The sequence below is a fragment of the Cebus imitator genome, unplaced genomic scaffold (genome assembly GCF_001604975.1).
Source record: "Cebus imitator isolate Cc_AM_T3 unplaced genomic scaffold, Cebus_imitator-1.0 Scaffold112, whole genome shotgun sequence".
NCBI classification, from domain to species: Eukaryota; Metazoa; Chordata; class Mammalia; order Primates; family Cebidae; genus Cebus; species Cebus imitator.
Window position 1 is genome coordinate 4,544,421 of NW_016107427.1, and position 19,235 is coordinate 4,563,655.

Genomic DNA, 19,235 nt, shown 5'->3' on the forward strand with positions numbered 1-19,235 from the left:
TAAGGAATTTGAAGTGGTACTATGAAATAATCTTTTGGAATCCAGTTGGGAAGGGTTTCGTAGCCACTCCAGGGAATTGGAACTTGAGGCCAGAACAAGCCCTTGAAGTTTTTAAGCCCCAGCAAGGTCAGATGAGTATGTCTGAAAAGTGTCTGTAGGAGAAATGTAAAAAATGGAACCTTTAGTATTACAGGTTGAGCATCCCTTATCTGAAATGCTTGGGACTTAGAAGTGTTTCAGATTTCAGATTGTTTGGGTTTTTGAAATATTTGCATTATACCCACTGGTTCAGCATCCCTTATCCAAAAATCCAAAATGCTGTAATGAACCTTCCCTTTGTGCATCATGTTGTTGCTCAGAAAGTTTTGAGTTTTTGGATTAGAGATATTCAGCTTGTATTATAATTGTCAAGTGAGTGATGAGTCCAAGCCTTCCTTGGTGTTCCCACTGTTCACTCATCCACCCTTCTTCCCCCAGGCCAAATATATTGCTTCCTGAAATCAGTGTACCCATAGCATTCTTTACATCCTTCATTAATTATTGTCTGTCATACCATGGAAATGTGAGCTACTGGAGAACAAGAAGCAGGCCAGTTACTCATCTCCGCAGCACCAGCACCTCTTGTGATACATGGTGAATAGCAGGCCCACACCAGCATCTATGAGAGGAAGAAGAGAAGAAAGGAAGATGTGCGTGTGCCACATGGGAAGTGCTGAACATACTGGGGCTCTCAAACATGTTGCCTCTTTTGTCCTTCATAAAAATCCTATGTGGTGGGTAGTGTTAGCTATGTTTAACAGGTAAGGAAACTAGTACTCAGAAAGGTGGAGTCATCTTTAGAAAGTTACATGCCTAATAGCTGGCAGAACCAGGATTTGAGACAAGTAGACTGATTTGAAAGGCTTTTCCATGGAACTGTAAGGTCCTCTGTTAGCTGTTAACCATAAAGATTCTATCATTTTGAAATTTCAGAAAACATGAAGTAGAAACAATCTAGGCAGGCTTTGGGAAGCTATTTGTGTGTGAGGATCAAAGTGATAAGCAAGCCGGCCCTATTTCAGAAACTGGTTTTCCTGAGGGGTTTTCCTCTTAGCTTTTTCTTTTGCTCATAAATAGACCTTTTCTTCCAAGTTTCACCCACTTGTTTTTTAAGAGCTCCAAGGTTTTTCCGCCATGACTGAAGTGGCAGAACTTCTGCCGTGATGAGTCAGGTAGAGATGAGCCGTGGAAAGGAGAGGTGCAGATGGTGGTGGCAGCAGTGCATGTTTATGTGTAAGATGTGCTGCTTCTGTAAGTTGGAGGCCCTGATTACTCATAATGAAAACCTGCATGGAAATTTGGAGTGATGTGCCAGCAAACTTATGAGTCTTGTTTTGAAAAATACACTGAGGAAAAGTATACCCAGCAACAGAGCTCGTCTTATCTGAGGGCAGAAGAGCAGAGAAATCAAAAGTTTTTGAGGATTCAGTCTGCACAGCCACCAGCCACAGAATTTTGCTGGATTATCTCGTGATCTTCAGCAGTTGTGATTTCCCCCTTTTTCTTAACATTCCTAATGGAGCATTTTATATTTTTAGGTAATTGTTAAACTCAATAAATACACCGTCATTAAAACACAAAAATTCACTATGTTAATTGTCTGTTTCCAGCCAGAGTAGGAAAGGGTATACTGTTTTCAAAGCTTAATTGAGTTAAAATGTGAAAGCAAGGGCCTTAACGTGAAGGTGAGGGATCTGCATCTCCCAGCTACCTCTTTCTCCTATCTCTAGACATCTAGAGTCTCTAGATCCTGGGGTACTGGGGAGAATCAACAGTAGATGACCTATTTTAGCCCCCAAAGCACTCATACCTCCATCTTCCTCCAACCTCATAGGTGTTTCCTCCCCTATGTGTACCCTTAGATTTCACCAGACAAAGTCACCTGTGGTTCCCTTAGATTCCTCTTGCTCTGTCTTGTCTCTGTGGTGTTGCATGTACTGCAGCCAAGCCAGCTGATGTGAATCCTGCTCTGCTACTTACTGTCTGTATGACGTTGAGCATGTTACTTAACCCTCTGTGCCTCAGTTTTCTCATTTGTGGAATGGAGATGATAATAGTACCTAACTCCTAGGGTTGATGTAAATATTGAGCTAATACATAAAAAGCGTTTACTTTTGTGTATGTGACGGAATAAGCTCCCAAATTTTAGCTGTTATTAAGTGCCTAGTTACTGTTCTACTGAATGGAATGGAAAATAAATACTCGTTCTTTGAAATGCCCTTCATTCTTCCTACCTGTCATTCCCTATAGGACTTTGTTCGTAGAAAGCCCTTCCTGGCCACCATCTTACCTGGTTCTGATGCCTGTCATCCATACTGCATCCCTACCTCTGCCAGTATCCTATCTACTGCTCAGCATACTGGAGTAGGCTGATTAATTGAAATTGACTTGTCCTTTTCCTGCACAAGACCTTAAGCTCCATAAGGCCAAGCCATACTTGTTAAATTGATATCTTCCATGTCTAGAAGGGTTCTTACACACACCAGACAGATGCTAGCTATAAATCTATAACCATTTGGGTGACCTTAGGCAAATAACTTGACCTCTCAGTGCCTCCGTTTTCTCATTTGTAAAACAAGATTGATGGCAGTGTCTAGTTCAGAAGATGATATGAGAATTGGAAGAGGAAACTGGAGGCAGTATCATGTAGGGGTCAAGAGCTTAGCGTCTGGAGCCAAGCCAGCTGATGTGAATCCTGCCCTTCTACTTATTATCTGTGTAACGTTGAGCATGTTTCTTAACCTTCTGTACCTCAGTTTCCTCATCTGTAAAATGGGGATAATAATTGTATCTACCTCCTAGGGTTCGTGTAAATACTGAGTTAATACATAAAAAGTGTTTACTTTTGTGTATGTGACAGAATAAATACCCAAATTTTAGCTGTTATTAAGTACCTATTTACTGTTCTACTAAATGGAATGGAAAATAGTTATTCTGCACTGAGTATCAGGCATTTGGACATTCTGAGGCACTTTGCAGGCAGGTGGTCTCATTGATGACTCTAAATGGAGGTTATAGGAAAATTAAGTTTTAAGTCCCCAATAATTTTCAGGGACAGTGAGTATTTCTCTTAAAACTTAACTCTGAGTGACTTTATTATTGTCCCCTAGTTCATGGATGTTTTCATCCAAAGAAGATAGAAACCCGTGATCCAAGAAATCTGAAGCAGTGACTAGAGCAGAAATACTATCATGATACTTTGAATGATCTATAAAGAAGGAACGTTTCTAAACAAAAGTGATACAAATGTTGCTTTTTAGCCACAGGGTGCATATGGTCTATGCAGCACCGTTTGCTTCATGTCGAAGGATGTAGAAAACTCCCCTTGGTTTAGTGTTCACTCTAAACCAAGGGGAGGTTTTAGTGTGAAGTGGTTAGTCTTTACCTGTGCTTCAGGTTCTTTGTGTCTTAGTTTGGATTCCCCTAAAAGCAGACCCCAAGACAGGGATTCAGATGTAGATGTTTATTTGGGAAGTGATCCCGGGAAGCACAAGAAAGGAAGTAGGGAGAATAAGGCAGAGATGGAGGCTCATAAAGGGAACATCAATGAACAGGTTGCTGCTCACATGTAGGATATCAAAACTGACCTCTTTAAAAAATCTGAACTCCTGATTTTTCTGTCAAACTCCCATTTTTCCTAAGAATGCCCTTCCAGTTATTTTGGCAGAATCCTTAACTGCTCACCTTCTGTTTTCTCCTGCAGTCTGTCCACTAGACATCCTGATGACTGACTTTACCTCCATTGCCACCACCCTGGTCCCAGCCACCATACTGTCTCATCTGGGTCATTACAGTGGACTGCAAGCTGGCCTGCAGCTTCCACCCTAGCCTATCCTCTGTTGTCTAATCTCAACAACAGAGCCAGAGCAATTGTTTAGAAACATAATTCAGGTCTTTGTCATCCCTCTGCTCAGAATCTTCCAATGGCTGCCCATTTCATCCATGGTGAAAAATAAAGTTCTTCTGGAGGGCTCCCAGCCCTAGACAGTCTTTCTGCTTAATGCCTCTCAGATGGTCTCTTGCATGACTCCCAGCACTCACTGCTCTAGCTCTGCTGTTGCCTTAGCTTCTCCCTTTGTTGTGATGTTCTTCCTCCATTTATCTCTATGGCTCATCGCTCGCATCTTTCACATCTCTGATCCCATTTTGATGAATGAATGACGTGAGAAGTTCCTGGTACAGTTAGGTACTGTGTATGAGTGGTAGAGACCATTATTAATACCTTATTTATTTCCCACAATAGCATTATGTAGTGGCTGCTAGTATTCAGCTTATTTTATAGTGAGGTAGACCGAGGCTCAGAGAGGTTGGTTAGCCTAGAACACTGGCTCTCAAAATATCTTGATTGACCCACAGGAAAGAATACATTTTACTTCTCAATCCAGTCCATGCTTGTTTATGTGGATAGGTACATATATATAATAGAAACAAAAGTTTCTCAAGCTCATAATTAGCCTTCTGACATTTTCTACTCTCTCCTAGTCATTTATTTTTTAATTGCTAGTTTTAAACCACCAAATTGAGTTTAAGAACCCCTTTTGACAAAGACTTGCCCAAGCCTTTAATTCTGTATCTGTTGCTTTTCCCTGTGGCAACATCTGAACTAGCTTTGTCAAAAATTATTAGTGGTGAAAAATGCTCAGTGCCCAGCTGAGTCAATCATGTGTAACATTATACACTTATTTATTTTTTTGCTGACCTCTGTAAAAGATGGTAAGGGTTTCTTTATACAAATAGATGTAAAGAAAGTATAGTAGGATTAAGGAAAACTTAAATGACTAACAGAGAAGAAAAAGGAAGGGAAATTATTAAGCATTCACAAATGAATTTAAAAAAACAAAAAGAGGAATTAAAATTTGCCGTTTACTTTGAAAGGATGGTAGGCAGGAATGGACAGAAACTTAGTACAGTCTGAGCAAAGCAGTTATTTGTGGACAGGCTAAAGGCATCATCCGTAGAAGCAAAGTCCTGTGTCTGAATCCATTAAATTGAGTTGCATCTTAGCAGAGAGTCAGAAGAAATTGTATACCTCATGTGGCCACTCCCAGGTTGTCAGCCTAGGAGACTCTGGGTTCTTCTGAAGAGCCTGGCAGCTGGGGTAACCAGGAAGGGCCAGAAGATAACCTATAAATGTGCTGGAATCAAGTTTGGTTCATCTATAGTTTGCCCTCTAGGGAAAGATAAAACTGTCACAAATATTCTTAGTTACTTGGGACCCTTAAAAATAAATGTCTTAACAATGTTTGAAAGAAAATATGGCATTATAAAATAAAAGGAATGAGCTGGGCGTGATGGCTCATGCCTGTAATCCCAGCACTTTGGGAGGCCAAGGTGGGCAGATCCTGTGAGGTTAGGAGTTCAGGATCAGCCTAGCCAATATGGTGAAACCCTGTCTCTACTTAAAATACAAAAATTAGCTGGGCATGGTGGTGCATAACCGTAATACCAGCTACTCAGAAGGCTGAGGCAGGAGAATTGCTTGAACCTGGGAGGCAGAGGTTGCAGTGAGCCAAGATTGAGCCATTACACTCCAGCCTGGGCAAAAGGGCGAGACCCCATCTTTAAAAAAAAATGAAAAGGATGAGGTGTTAGAGGAACAGAAGCCTAAGTGAAGGGTCAAATGCAGGGAGTCAGGCATTGTCTCTGCATGAAATGGCTTTGTCTGTATCAAGAGTATAATCAGGCTAATCTGCCTTGTTCCTTTGATGCTGAGTTAGATGCCTTTTAATCCTGCAATTTCTGAAAGTTAACTGCATAACATTTGTTGAGTTTTCTTTAGATGAACTCTTTGCAACAGCCCTGCAAGAAGAGGGCACAGTTGTCATTCCCATCTCACGTGAGGAACCTGCCACACTGAGAGGCTAATAGAAACACCCAAGGACCATCAGCCAGCCTGCAAGGAGCTGGCGTCTCAACTCAAGTGTCTGGCCCCAGAGCTTGCACTCTGCCACTAGGCCTCCTCTTCTTATTTTTAGATTTGAAGAGAATTTCAGTGAAATCTCAGTTTAAACTCTTTAATTAAATTTAGAGCCAGGCTAGTTTCCTTTATTCTTTAATACTTCCCATCTTTTTTTTTTTTTTTTTTTTTTTTTTTTTTTTTTTTTTTTTTTTTTTTTTTTTTTTTTGGAGATAGAGTCTTGCTCTGTTGCTGGAGTGCAGTGGCTCAATTTTGGTTCACTGTAGCCTCTGCCTCACAGGCTCAAGCGATTCTCATGCTTCAGCCTCCTAAGTTGCTGGGATTACAGGTGCATGCCACTAACCTGGCTAATTTTTGTATTTTTAGTAGAGGTGGGATTTCACCATGTTGGCCAGGCTGATCTTGAGCTTCTGACCTCAAGTGATCTGCTTGGTCTCTTGGCTGAGCTCAGTGGCTCATGCCTGTAATCCCAACATTTTGGGAGGCTGAAGTGGGAGGATCTCGTTTTTTTTTTGTTTTTTTTTTTTTTTTTGAGACGGAGTCTTGCTGTATGGCTAGGCTGTAGTACAGTGGCGCATTCTTGGCTCACTGCAACCTCCGACTCCTTGATTCAAGTGATTCTTCTGCCTCAGCCTCTTGAAGCGCTGGGATTACAGGCACGTGCCACCACGCCCAGCTACTTTTTCAGTAGAGACAGGGATTCATCATGTTAGCCAGGATGATCTTGATCTCCTGACCCTGTGATCCACCCGCCTCAGCCTCCCAAAGTGCTCAGATTACAGGCGTGAGCCACCACCCCTGGCCAGGAGGATCTCTTGAGCCCAGGAGTTGGAGACCACTTTGGGCAACATAGTGAGGTCCCATTTCTTTAAAAAAAAAGAAAAAGAGGCCGGGCGCGGTGGCTCAAGCCTGTAATCCCAGCACTTTGGGAGGCCAAGGCGGGTGGATCACGAGGTCAAGAGATCGAGACCATCCTGGTCAACATGGTGAAACCCTGTCTCTACTAAAAATACAAAAAATTAGCTGGGCATGGTGGCACGTGCCTGTAATCCCAGCTACTCAGGAGGCTGAGGCAGGAGAATTGCCTGAACCCAGGAGGCGGAGGTTGCAGTGAGCCAAGATCGCGCCATTGCACTCCAGCCTGGGCAACAAGAGCGAAACTCCGTCTCAAAAAAAAAAAGAAAAAGAAAGAAAATAGTTTATTTTCATGATGCTAATAAAGACATGCCTGAGACTGGATAACTTACAAACAAAAAGAGGTTCAGTGGACTCACAGTACCACATGGCTAGGGAGGCCTTATAATGATGGCAGAAGACGAGGAGCAAGTCACATCTCACGTGGCGGCAGGGAAGAGAGAACTCGTGCAGGGGAACTCCTCTTTATAAAACTATCAGATCTCCTAAGACTTACTATCACAAGAACAGCATGGGAAAGACCTGCCCCCATGATTCAGTTACCTTTCCCTGGGTCCCTCCCAGACATGGGGAATTGTGGGAGCTACAATTCAAGACGAGATTTGGCTGGGGACATAGCCAATCCATATCATTCCACCCCTGGCCCCTTCCAAATCTCATGTCCTCACATTTCAAAACCAGCCATACATTCCCAACAGTCCCCCAGAGTCTTAACTAATTTCAGCATTAACTCAAAAGTCCACAGTCCAAAGTCTCATCTGAGACAAAGCAAGTCCCTTTGCGTGTGAGCCTGCAAAGTCAAAACCAAGTTAATTACTTCCCAGATACAGTGGGGGTACAGGCATTGGGTAAATACAGCCATTCCAAATGGGAGAAATTGGCCAAGACAAAGACACTACAGGCCCCAGCAAGTCCAAAATCCAGTGGGGCAATCAAATCTCAAAGCTCCAAAATGATCTCCCTTGACTCTGTGTCTCACATCCAGGTCACACTGATGTAAGAGGTGGGTTCCCTCAGTCCTGGGCATCTCCACCCCTGTGGCTTTGCAAGGTAAAGCCCCTGCTCCTGGCTACTTTCATGGGTTGGTGTTGAGTGTCTGTGGCTGTTCCAGGCACATGGTGCCTGCTGTCAGTGGATCTAGTATTCTGGGGTCTGGAGGATGGTGGCTCTCTTCTCACAGCTCCACTAGGCAGTGCCCCAGTGGGGACTCTGTGTGGGAGCTTCAGCCCCACGTTTCCTTTCTGCACTGCCCTAGCAGAAGTTTTCCATGGCCCCTCATTAAGGGGACACAGCCCTGCAGCAAACTTCTTCTGAACATCCGGATGTTTTTATACATCCTCGGAAATCTAGATGGAGGTTCCCAAACCTCAATTCTTGACTTCTGCATACCTGCAGGCCCAACACCACATGGAAGCTTCCAAGGCTTGGAGCTTACACCATCTGAAGCCACAGCCCAAGCTGCACCTTGGCTCCTTTCTGCCACAGCTAGAGCACCTGGGACACAGAGCACCAAGTTCCTAGGCTACACACAGAAAGGGGTCCTGGGCCTGGCCCGCAAAACCATTTTTTCCTCCTAGGCCTCTGGGCCTGTGATGGCAGGGGCAGCAGCAAAGGTCTCTGGCGTGCCCTGGAGACATTTTCCCCATTGTCTTGATGATTAACATTCAGCTCCTCTTTACTTATGCAAATTTATGCAGCCAGCTTGAATTCCTCCTCAGAAAATGGGATTTTCTTTTCTGTCGCACTGTCAGGCTGCAACTTCTCCAAACTTTTATGCTGTGCTTCCCTGATAAAATGTAATGCCTCTAACAGCATCTGAGTCACCTCTTGAATGCTTTGCTGCTTAGAAATAGCTTCTGCCAGATACCATAAATCATCTCTCAAGTTAAAAGTTCCACAGATCTCTAAGGCAGGGACAAAATGCTGCCAGTCTCTTTGCTAAAACATAACAAGAGTGCCCTTTGCCCCGGTTCCCAACAAGTTCCTCTTCTCCATCTGAGACCACCTTGGCCTGGATTTCATTGTTCATATCATTATCAGCATTTTGATCAAAGCCATTCAACAAGTCTCTAGGGAGTTCCAAACTTTCCCACATGTTCCTGTCTTCTGAGTCCTCTAAATTGTTTCAGCCTCTACCTGTTACCCAGTTCCAAAGTAGCTTCCACATTTTTGGGTATTTTTTCAACAGCACCCCACTCTACTGGTACCAATTTACTGTATTAGTCCATTTTCTTGCTGTTAATAAAGACATACCCAAGACTGGGTAACTTACAAAGAGAAAGAGGTTCAGTGGACTCACAGTTCCATGTTGGGGAGGCCTTATAATCATGGTGGAAAGCAAGGAGGAGCAAGTCACATCTCACATGGCAGCAGGGAAGAGAGAACTTGTGCAGGGGAACTCCTCTATAAAACCATCAACTCTCGTGAGACTTATATCATGAGAACAGCATGGGAAAGACCCACCCTGTCATTCAGTTACCTTCCACTGGGTCCTTCCCACGACATGTGGGAATTGTGGGAGCTTCAGTTCAAGAGGAGATTTGGTGGGGACACAACCAAACCATATCACCAGGCAAGGTGGCATGTGCTTGTGGTTCTAGCTTCTCAGGAGGCTGAGGTGAGAGGATTGCTTCAGCCCTGGAGGTTGAGGCAGCAGTGAGCCATCATGGTGCCACCGCTTTCCAGCCTGGGTGACAGAGACATACCCTGTCTCGTTAAAATAAAAGATAAGGGTCTCAAGACCTGCTTTGCAACCAATTGTTAACAGTTCACATTATGTTTGAGTGTATATATAGTAATACAACCAATTTTCTTTCAGAATTATAGACTTCAGGGGTTTTGATAATTCATACTTGTTTTCTGAATTGATAAGGAATAGAGCCAAGCATCATATGGATAAGGACCCTAAATAATGAACTTTTATTTTCAAATATTGCTTCCATATCCACCCATCAAGTTCTGGCAGCCTTTTTGATGGTATACAAATACCTATGTTATAGTTCCTGCAGTTCTTCCATTTTAATGAGGACCTGCTTAAACCACAAGACTTATTTTACATTTTCACCATTATTTAAATAAGATTGTTCATTCATAAAGCTTCTGTCAGCCTATGGTCTGCTAAATATTAGCACCTATGCAAAGACAGCTGATGTTTCCTGCTCTTGAGGAGCCCTTCATTCCATGGGGAACTTTTCACTGCATTTTCTGTAGTAATTTTACATTTTGTCTTTTAGGTAAATTCAAGCCATGGAGGGATTACTGCATTATATCAACCCAGCACACGCCATTTCTCTCCTAAGTGCCCTGAATGAGGAGCGTCTCAAAGGACAGCTGTGTGATGTGCTGCTGATTGTTGGAGACCAGAAGTTCCGAGCTCATAAAAATGTCTTGGCTGCCAGCAGCGAATACTTTCAGAGTTTGTTCACAAATAAGGAAAATGAGTCACAAACTGTATTTCAGCTTGACTTCTGTGAGCCAGATGCTTTTGATAATGTTTTAAACTACATTTATTCTTCCTCTCTGTTTGTTGAGAAGAGCAGTCTTGCTGCTGTGCAAGAACTTGGCTATAGTCTTGGGATTTCCTTTCTGACTAACATCGTTTCTAAAACACCTCAAGCCCCCTTTCCAACGTGTCCTAATAGAAAAAAAGTGTTTGTAGAAGACGATGAAAACAGTTCTCAAAAGAGAAGTGTCATTGTTTGTCAAAGTAGAAATGAAGCACAAGGAAAAACTGTTAGTCAAAATCAACCCGATGTAAGCCATACTTCCCGGCCCTCTCCTAGCATTGCAGTCAAGGCTAATACCAATAAGCCACATGTCCCCAAACCAATTGAACCACTTCATAATTTGTCATTAACTGAAAAGAGTTGGCCGAAAGATAGTTCTGTGGGATATGCAAAGTCTCTTGAGCATTCTGGATCTTTGGATGATCCTAATAGAATCAGTTTGGTGAAAAGAAATGCAGTATTGCCTTCAAAGCCTCTGCAAGACAGAGAAGCTATGGATGATAAGCCAGGTGTGAGTGGTCAGCTTCCAAAAGGAAAAGCTCTAGAGCTGGCTTTGAAGAGACCACGGCCACCTGTTTTGTCTCTTTGTAGCTCATCAGAGACTCCCTATCTATTAAAAGAAACTAACAAAGGAAGTGGTCAAGGTGAAGATAGAAACTTGTTGTACTATTCAAAGTTAGGCTTAGTGATCCCATCCAGTGGATCTGGTTCTGGAAACCAAAGCATTGACAGGAGTGGCCCGCTTGTTAAGAGTCTCCTCAGACGGTCATTGTCGATGGATAGCCAGGTTCCTGTGTATTCACCCTCCATAGACTTGAAGTCTTCCCAGGGATCATCTTCGGTGTCCAATGATGCACCAGGGAATGTGTTGTGTGCTTTATCTCAAAAGTCATCTTTAAAAGATTGTAGTGAAAAAACAGCCCTAGATGACAGGCCTCAAGTGCTACAACCACACCGCCTCAGGTCCTTTAGTGCTTCTCAGTCGACAGACAGGGAGGGAGCCTCCCCTGTGACTGAGGTGCGCATAAAGACCGAGCCCAGCAGCCCGCTGTCGGACCCCTCGGACATCATCCGCGTCACTGTGGGAGATGGGGCAGCAACAGCAGCTGCCTCATCTCCGTTGGTCACGAGAGACCTGTCTCTGAAAACAGAAGATGACCAAAAAGACATGAGCAGACTCCCAGCAAAAAGGAGGTTCCAGGCGGACCGAAGATTGCCATTTAAGAAGCTAAAGGTGAATGAGCACGGGCCTCCTGTGTCGGAAGATAATTTTGAGGAAGGCTCAAGCCCTAGTCTCCTTGATGCTGATTTTCCAGATTCTGATTTGAATAAAGATGAATTTGGTGAGTTGGAGGGGACGAGACCAAACAAAAAATTTAAATGCAAACATTGCCTTAAGATCTTTAGATCAACAGCAGGTCTTCACCGTCACGTTAACATGTACCATAACCCAGAAAAGCCCTACGCTTGTGACATCTGTCACAAGAGGTTTCACACCAACTTCAAAGTGTGGACACACTGTCAGACCCAACACGGCATAGTGAAGAACCCATCACCAGCCTCTAGTTCACATGCTGTTTTGGATGAAAAATTCCAAAGAAAGCTGATTGACATAGTGAGAGAGAGAGAAATTAAGAAGGCCCTGATCATTAAGTTAAGGCGCGGCAAGCCTGGTTTTCAGGGACAGAGTAGCTCCCAAGCACAGCAAGTCATCAAGAGGAACTTGAGATCTCGAGCCAAAGGAGCTTACATTTGTACTTACTGCGGAAAAGCGTACCGCTTTCTCTCTCAATTTAAGCAGCACATAAAAATGCATCCAGGAGAAAAACCCCTTGGAGTAAATAAAGTTGCTAAACCAAAAGAGCATGCTCCTCTTGCAAGTCCAGTAGAAAACAAGGAGGTTTACCAGTGCCGCCTCTGTAATGCTAAGCTCTCTTCTCTCCTAGAGCAAGGAAGCCACGAGCGGCTATGCCGGAATGCGGCCGTCTGCCCTTACTGCAGCCTCAGGTTTTTCTCACCCGAGCTGAAGCAGGAACACGAGAGCAAGTGTGAGTATAAGAAGCTGACCTGCCTCGAGTGCATGCGCACCTTCAAGTCCTCTTTCAGCATCTGGCGGCACCAGGTTGAAGTCCATAATCAGAACAACATGGCACCCACCGAAAACTTTTCTTTGCCCGTTTTGGACCACAACGGTGATGTGACTGGTTCTTCAAGGCCCCAGTCCCAGCCTGAACCCAATAAAGTAAACCACATTGTCACCACAAAAGATGACAACGTGTTCAGTGATTCTTCAGAGCAAGTTAACTTTGACTCGGAAGATTCCTCTTGTCTCCCTGAAGACCTTAGTCTTTCCAAGCAACTGAAAATTCAAGTCAAGGAAGAGCCTGTGGAGGAGGCTGAGGAAGAGGCACCTGAGGCCAGCACAGCCCCCAAAGAAGCAGGTCCTAGCAAAGAAGCCAGCCTGTGGCCCTGCGAGAAGTGTGGGAAGATGTTCACAGTACACAAGCAGCTGGAGCGTCACCAGGAGCTTCTGTGCTCTGTGAAACCATTTATTTGTCACGTGTGCAACAAAGCTTTTCGTACTAATTTTCGACTCTGGAGTCACTTCCAGTCGCATATGTCTCAGGCTTCAGAGGAACCGGCACATAAGGAATCTGAGGTGTGCCCTGTTCCCACAAACTCTCCCTCTCCACCACCTCTGCCACCACCACCACCACTGCCCAAGATCCAGCCCTTGGAGCCTGACAGCCCCACAAGCCTATCCGAAAACCCAACTCCAGCCACAGAAAAATTGTTTGTGCCCCAAGAATCAGACACCCTTTTTTACCATGCCCCACCCCTTTCAGCAATCACATTTAAAAGACAGTTTATGTGTAAACTTTGCCACAGGACATTCAAGACTGCGTTTAGTCTTTGGAGTCACGAACAAACGCACAATTGAAAAACCAACACTTTTTACGTATTAAGAAATTTCAACCCGAATTGTGAAATGTGTCATGAGAAACAAAATATTTTTTGCAAGAATAATAAAGGTTGGAAATGGATATGCTTGAAGTTAAGTTTCAGACAAATTGATAATTACTTAGTAACGTTCTTAATCAACTTTAGAAATATACCCTTTAAAATATTGTGGTTCTGGAACTTATAAGAACAAGATGGTTTGATTTCATTAATGTTGAAATTGGATTAGTCTTGATTGTGTGCATGGTTCCTCATTCCATGGTGTCAGTATAATCATTAATTGAGGTTTCTGGTTTTCTACTGATTTGTAATTAGTGGAATACTGTCAAAGTATTCTTTCTTTTGATTATTTTAGACACTTGAGTTCTAGTTAAATCTTAACCATGTTCTTAAGTCCAAAATATATCAGGAAGAAGTGGAGTAGTTTGCAGTATTGATTTAGATCTTAGACTACTTTAGCAATAAAAAAAATAAATTTCAACTTTAAAAAGTTATCCTGACACTTGATGAAAATAAATATTTGGTATTTTGTGGTCATGTAGAACTTCCTTTTGTATGAAAGTTGTGAGAAATTTAAATCAGCAATAGTAACACTTAGATTTTTATAAACAAAAACTTGCTCTCAGTCACTTAATATAATAAATGATAGTTAAACTCTGTGAAAGACCTAGGAAATGAAAACATAATTTATGGAAGTTCCCTATAGCAAGTTTATAAGGGCTTCAGTAGTGATAGACATTGTAATAAAAACTTGTGCCATGTTATACATACGCTGCACCACGATCTAAATTCAGACCAGCATTTGAAGGACTGCAAATGTTTCATTTCCTCTGATTTATTATACTGTCACAAATTGAAAATCTGAGTGTAGTTAGGACAAAAAACAAAGCTAACATAGGGCACTAATTTTGATTTTAACATTAGTATAACAAATAGGGTGGGGACATATATTTAAATAGATCGCAGACTCGAGTCAGCACAGCTGATCTAAAATAATAAATTACCATTTCCAGAGAATTCAGAGCAGAGGATTCAGGAAACTGCAGTTTCAACATGCTTCCCAAGAACAATATATACGATACACATTTTCCTGCCTCTCTTGTCTTTTTTGACAATTTTTTAGAATTTGTTGGGAGTTCGGTGGTTAAAATCATTGGCAAGGCCATTCTCTACATCATTGCTCAATATGTCAAAAATAGGTATTAAAAGCACTATCAGTGGTCCAAAATTAGTTTTAGCTACTTATTTTGGTCTGCGGGGTTTGCGCTTTTCTAAGAATACTACATAAAAATTTGTCATTGAAAGCCTTTCAGTAGGTTATCCAAACTTCAACGTGGTGTTTCAAAAGGGAAAATTTTTACTTGTGGAGGTGGGAGTTAGATGTATAAAAAAATGAAACTACAAAATCCTTTTAAGAAAGTAATACCAACTTAGACTTGAGTTTGTGTCACAGCCTGTTCTTTCAGATTAAAAAAAGTCAACTATCATTAAGAAATAATTTTAAATTTGCACTCTAGCAGAAGATAACTCTGTACCCATCAATCTCATTACCAACATTCCATACCAGTGGTAGGAAAGATACTCTCATTTTTTATTGAACCAGACATTTTTATAAAATACTGATTGATTTTATAGACATTATATACGAAATTTTGCCTTGCATTCTTTCACTTGAAAAATCTCTAAAATCTCACAATATTTTAGTAGTTACTTCATATTCTTAAATTTGATGGAGAAGGGAAAATAAATTGCAGTTATTGATTCTTGCCATCTTTGTTTTCTTAAGGAAATCTATGCATTTTAAAGATTAAAGCATGTGGCTTTACATGAAACATTAGGAAGGATTATTGTACATTGAATTCATTCCCTATATAATGTGGTATTTCTTACTCTGATCATCTTGGTAGCTGTCACTTCTTCAAAAGAAGACAGTTTCCCTGAGTAGTCATCACCTACATGGCCATTAGAGTGTCCATCAGTGATAATTCCATGATACAAAGTATCTTGGCATTGTAAATTTAGTATCCCAGGACTTGAACCTTTATGCTACATTTTCAAAAATTTTTTAAAAATAATATTGTTAATCACTAAAAAAAAATATTTTTGATCTAAACATAGGTTCTGCATATCTTAGATTTTAAAAATTACTGGTGTTTTGTCTTCACTTTTTTGTCTAGGCAAGGAATATAAGATTTCAAATAAAATTTTGAACCAAAAGCATTTATAATGCAGTTCTGGTTTTTCTATTACTTTTTATACTGTACTTTAAAAGCATTAGGCTGAAAGAGTTTATTTTGATGGTCAAAAAATATGCTTCCACTCATAACTATTTTAAATGTTAAGAAGTAAAATAATGAAAGATATGTTAATTATTGAGTAAAGTTTTTTAAGAATGTTTATCTCAGCCAGTAGGCAAATATTTGGTGTTAAACAAGTTGGTCTTAAATTGTTGCAACTCATTAACTAGTGAAGATATTCATGTAAATATCTTTAAGATTGTAATTAATTTTGAAAATGTAGAAAGCTCATTCCATGTAAGTATGCAGGATGCCTGCTTTTTTATGCAGTTGTGGAAAGAATGTAAAATGTTTTAATATATTCTTTGTTAATCTAAGAACGTGATATTGAATCATTTTCTTTATGTGGGAGAAGGAGGGAATAACATAAAACATGTTTTTATCACTCAAAGTAAGCAATGGAGGTAACAAATATTGTGCATTTTAATAGTAATACTTCAAGATTTGTAGAATATTCACCTTTAAAACTAGTTAGTAGGCATTTATAATTTTACCAAAAAATTAACAATTCAGCAGTGATGTTCTTTGCATTTGTGGGGAGACGTATGATGTTCTTGGTTTTCTGGTTTGGAATGGAATGTTTATAGCCTTGCCTGTAAAAATATGCCCCAGCACTTAGTGACCTTTTAAATCCGTATGTAGCTCCATCGGTGCTAATGAGAGTAGCTGCTGTGAGACAGGAATAAAATGTGTCCGTTCACTGAGGTGCAGTGTGATTGCATCTACAAGGCCGACTGTCCCATCAGGGTGAGGGGGAGTTGTAAGAATGAACAGATCCAAAGTTGGCCTTTATCCCCTCCAATTGGATTTGCGCACACGTGCATGCGTGTGTGTATACAACTGTAATCTGGAAATTTAGGAAGTAAAATTATTTGAAGTTTCTTAGTAAAAAGTAATTAGGTATAATTCCAAATACATTTCTGTATAAATTTTATCTAATTAACTGGATTACAAGTCAGTTTGTCAATTTACAATGTCTCAGTGATGTTTCTGCAATAATTGTGGAATGCATTATTAATTTAAATAATGCTAACACATTCTTTAAAAGTGTTTTTTAACACTGACTACTAAACTTTAAGTTTTAAAAATAGGTTTTCATTTATGGCTTTTCGTGGCTTTAGCACTTTAAGAAGTTTCATGTTTTTGTGATTTTTAATAGGCTCTTTCAGTGCATCTCAGCGGGTACTCCGGCTTGTGGCATTTCCATGTGACTGGGGAGAAAACAAAGTCGGTGTTTAGATTCTGGAGGAGAAAAAAATGAGTTAACAATGTCAGGTGTTTTTAAAAGTTCCTCTTAGAGACAGTCTTTTGGGAACCAAAGTATTTTACTGTAAATCTTTAAAGTAACACAATTCAGTGCTCTTTCATCATTTGTTAGTGCTGTCCAGATTTTTCACACAGCTATACTCAGTTAATACTAATTTTCAACATTAGTCCAAGGCTATTTCAAGTTTTCCATTGAATATATGCTTATGGTTAAAAGAAAAATAAATGAATGGTTTTATAATTCTGTATATTTTGTCATATGCCTTAGCAAGAGTAAGTCATTTTTCAATTTTACTTAGGAATAAGCTCTTTCGAACTGAAAATTCATGGTAAAATAGGATTTCTATCTAATGTTAATCCATTGCTTATTTGTATTCAATTCTGTTGTCTGTCTGCTTTGCTTAAATGTTTACTAAGAACAATTGGAGTCAATAAATTTGTACTGTATTTTGCTTTGAGTCAGTCTCACTGGTATGGTTTGTACTTTGATAATAACCATTTGCAGCATTTACATTTACGAAAGTCAAGATAAAATCCTCCTATTTGGGTAATGTGAATAGCCACTTAGGAGTTGTGAGAGATTTAATTTTCCCCTGTTCCAGGTTGCTTATAGAATTAAGATTGTATTAAAGCCTCAGTTGCACTTTGGGAGGCCGAGGCGGGTGGATCACGAGGTCAAGAGATCGAGACCATCCTGGTCAACAAGGTGAAACCCCATCTCTACTAAAAATACAAAAATTAGCTGGGCATGGTGGCGCGCACCTGTAGTCCCAGCTACTCGGGAGGCTGAGGTAGGAGAATTGCTTGAACTCAGGAGGCAGAGGTTGTGGTGAGCCAAGATTGCGCCATTGCACTCCAGCCTGGGTAATGAGCGAAACTCCGTCTCAAAAAAAAAAAAAAAAAAAAGCTTTTAGTTAATTGGGCACCACAAATACGTGATGATTGAAACCACATACCAACCATCTTTGCTCATCTGCCATTTTTATTTGAGCTAGCAGTTTTTAAGGTGATGGAGAAGAGGTAAATGCAGAAAAAGAAACGTTTGAAGTACCCTGCATTGATATTTCTGATAGCAATTGATAAACCAGTTTTATTTGATAATCTAAAGAGTTCAGTGTCATTGCTTTTTTTTTTTTTTTAATTCTAATGAGGCTTCTCTGTAACACTGGGGTATATTACTTTTTTAAAGTTTTATTAGCTTTCCCTGTAACGTAAACAACTGAACTGTAGATAATCAATACCGCCAAGCTGATTGGAAAATAAGGAATTAGAAGGTATAGGGATCCACAGTGGGTTGATCAGTGCTGATTCTCACCTGCTTGGGCTTGCACTTCTTGGCTTCTGATGGTTCTGTTGTCCTTTGCTGACATCCTAAACTGCCTTTCTTGGGAGCCTCTGTCTAAAGTATCTTGAACACGCTGTACCAGGAACAAATTATATGTTTTTAAATTTTTCTTCTGCTTTAACACTGTCATTTAATTTGTCACCAATTATTGGTGGTGGTTTTTTTTTAATTATTTATTTTGCCCTTCTGATTTTTTTTTTTTTTTTCCTTTTTTTTTTTTGCTTTTAGGTTTGCCCACCCCTCTCTTTTTTTAAGCAACAACAGGCTTTGTGAGGCTTATGATTGTTGCACCCTGCATCCTCTCAATCTTTGGCACATCCTCAAGATAGTAAATAGTGTGGTGGCAAAATCATGTCCCCAGTGTTTAATATTTTCCCCAGCCAGAGGCAAAATCTTGGCTTATTCGGTATGAACTGGAGCTCTCTGAACTTTGGAAGTTGAGTAGCAGGTGTTCCTCATACATCGTGTATGTGGGAGAACATTTGCCATATTGTCATAGAGGCACTTTACAAATACAGCACGGTGAAACCCTGCTGCAGCATGCATGTGGGTGTCGTGCTGTTGGCCATCAGTGTCCACAGTAGGAGAGCCGTTGGTCAGTTCATTCACCTCATGATCACGTAAGCCCGCCTTTTGTGCAGTGTCTTCAATCCCACTTGTGGTTGGTGTCATTTCCTCCAGAAAATACTTCCTGGCCCCTTCCCATCTGCTCCTTACCCCAGCCCACAGCATTTGCCCCTCTTACTTGTCCCCATAACACCCTGATACTGGCCTATCATTGGACTTGCTACTTTCTATTTCATCCATGTATGGTTTATTCTGCTAGACTAGGAGGGACCCAAGGGCAGGGGCTGTTCATGTGTTTGCAGGACCTGGTACAGGGAAGGTGCCGTTATGTATTTGATAAACACAGTGAAGAAATTTTGTCTGAGGCAACAGTCAACCAATTTATTTTTAGCTAATATTAGTAGGAAAGTTAGTGAAGATCT

The 19,235-nt window shown here is 41.0% G+C and overlaps 1 protein-coding gene across 2 annotated transcripts in view; it reads left to right on the forward strand.

The window, feature by feature from the left end:
* Window positions 1-17,359, forward strand: part of ZBTB21 (zinc finger and BTB domain containing 21) — a 23,728-nt gene extending 6,369 nt beyond the window's left edge. Inside the window, exons 2-3 of one of the 2 annotated variants that reach the window (XM_017538607.2) lie at window positions 10,105-11,720; window positions 12,324-17,359. In XM_017538607.2, the coding sequence (XP_017394096.1) occupies window positions 10,118-11,720; window positions 12,324-13,318 (2,598 nt within the window). In that variant the 5' untranslated portion in view covers window positions 10,105-10,117 and the 3' untranslated portion in view covers window positions 13,319-17,359. Of the gene's footprint in view, window positions 1-10,104 lie in introns of both variants that reach the window. The other variant, XM_017538605.2, reaches the window with a different exon arrangement.
* Window positions 17,360-19,235: the final 1,876 nt, after the last annotated feature.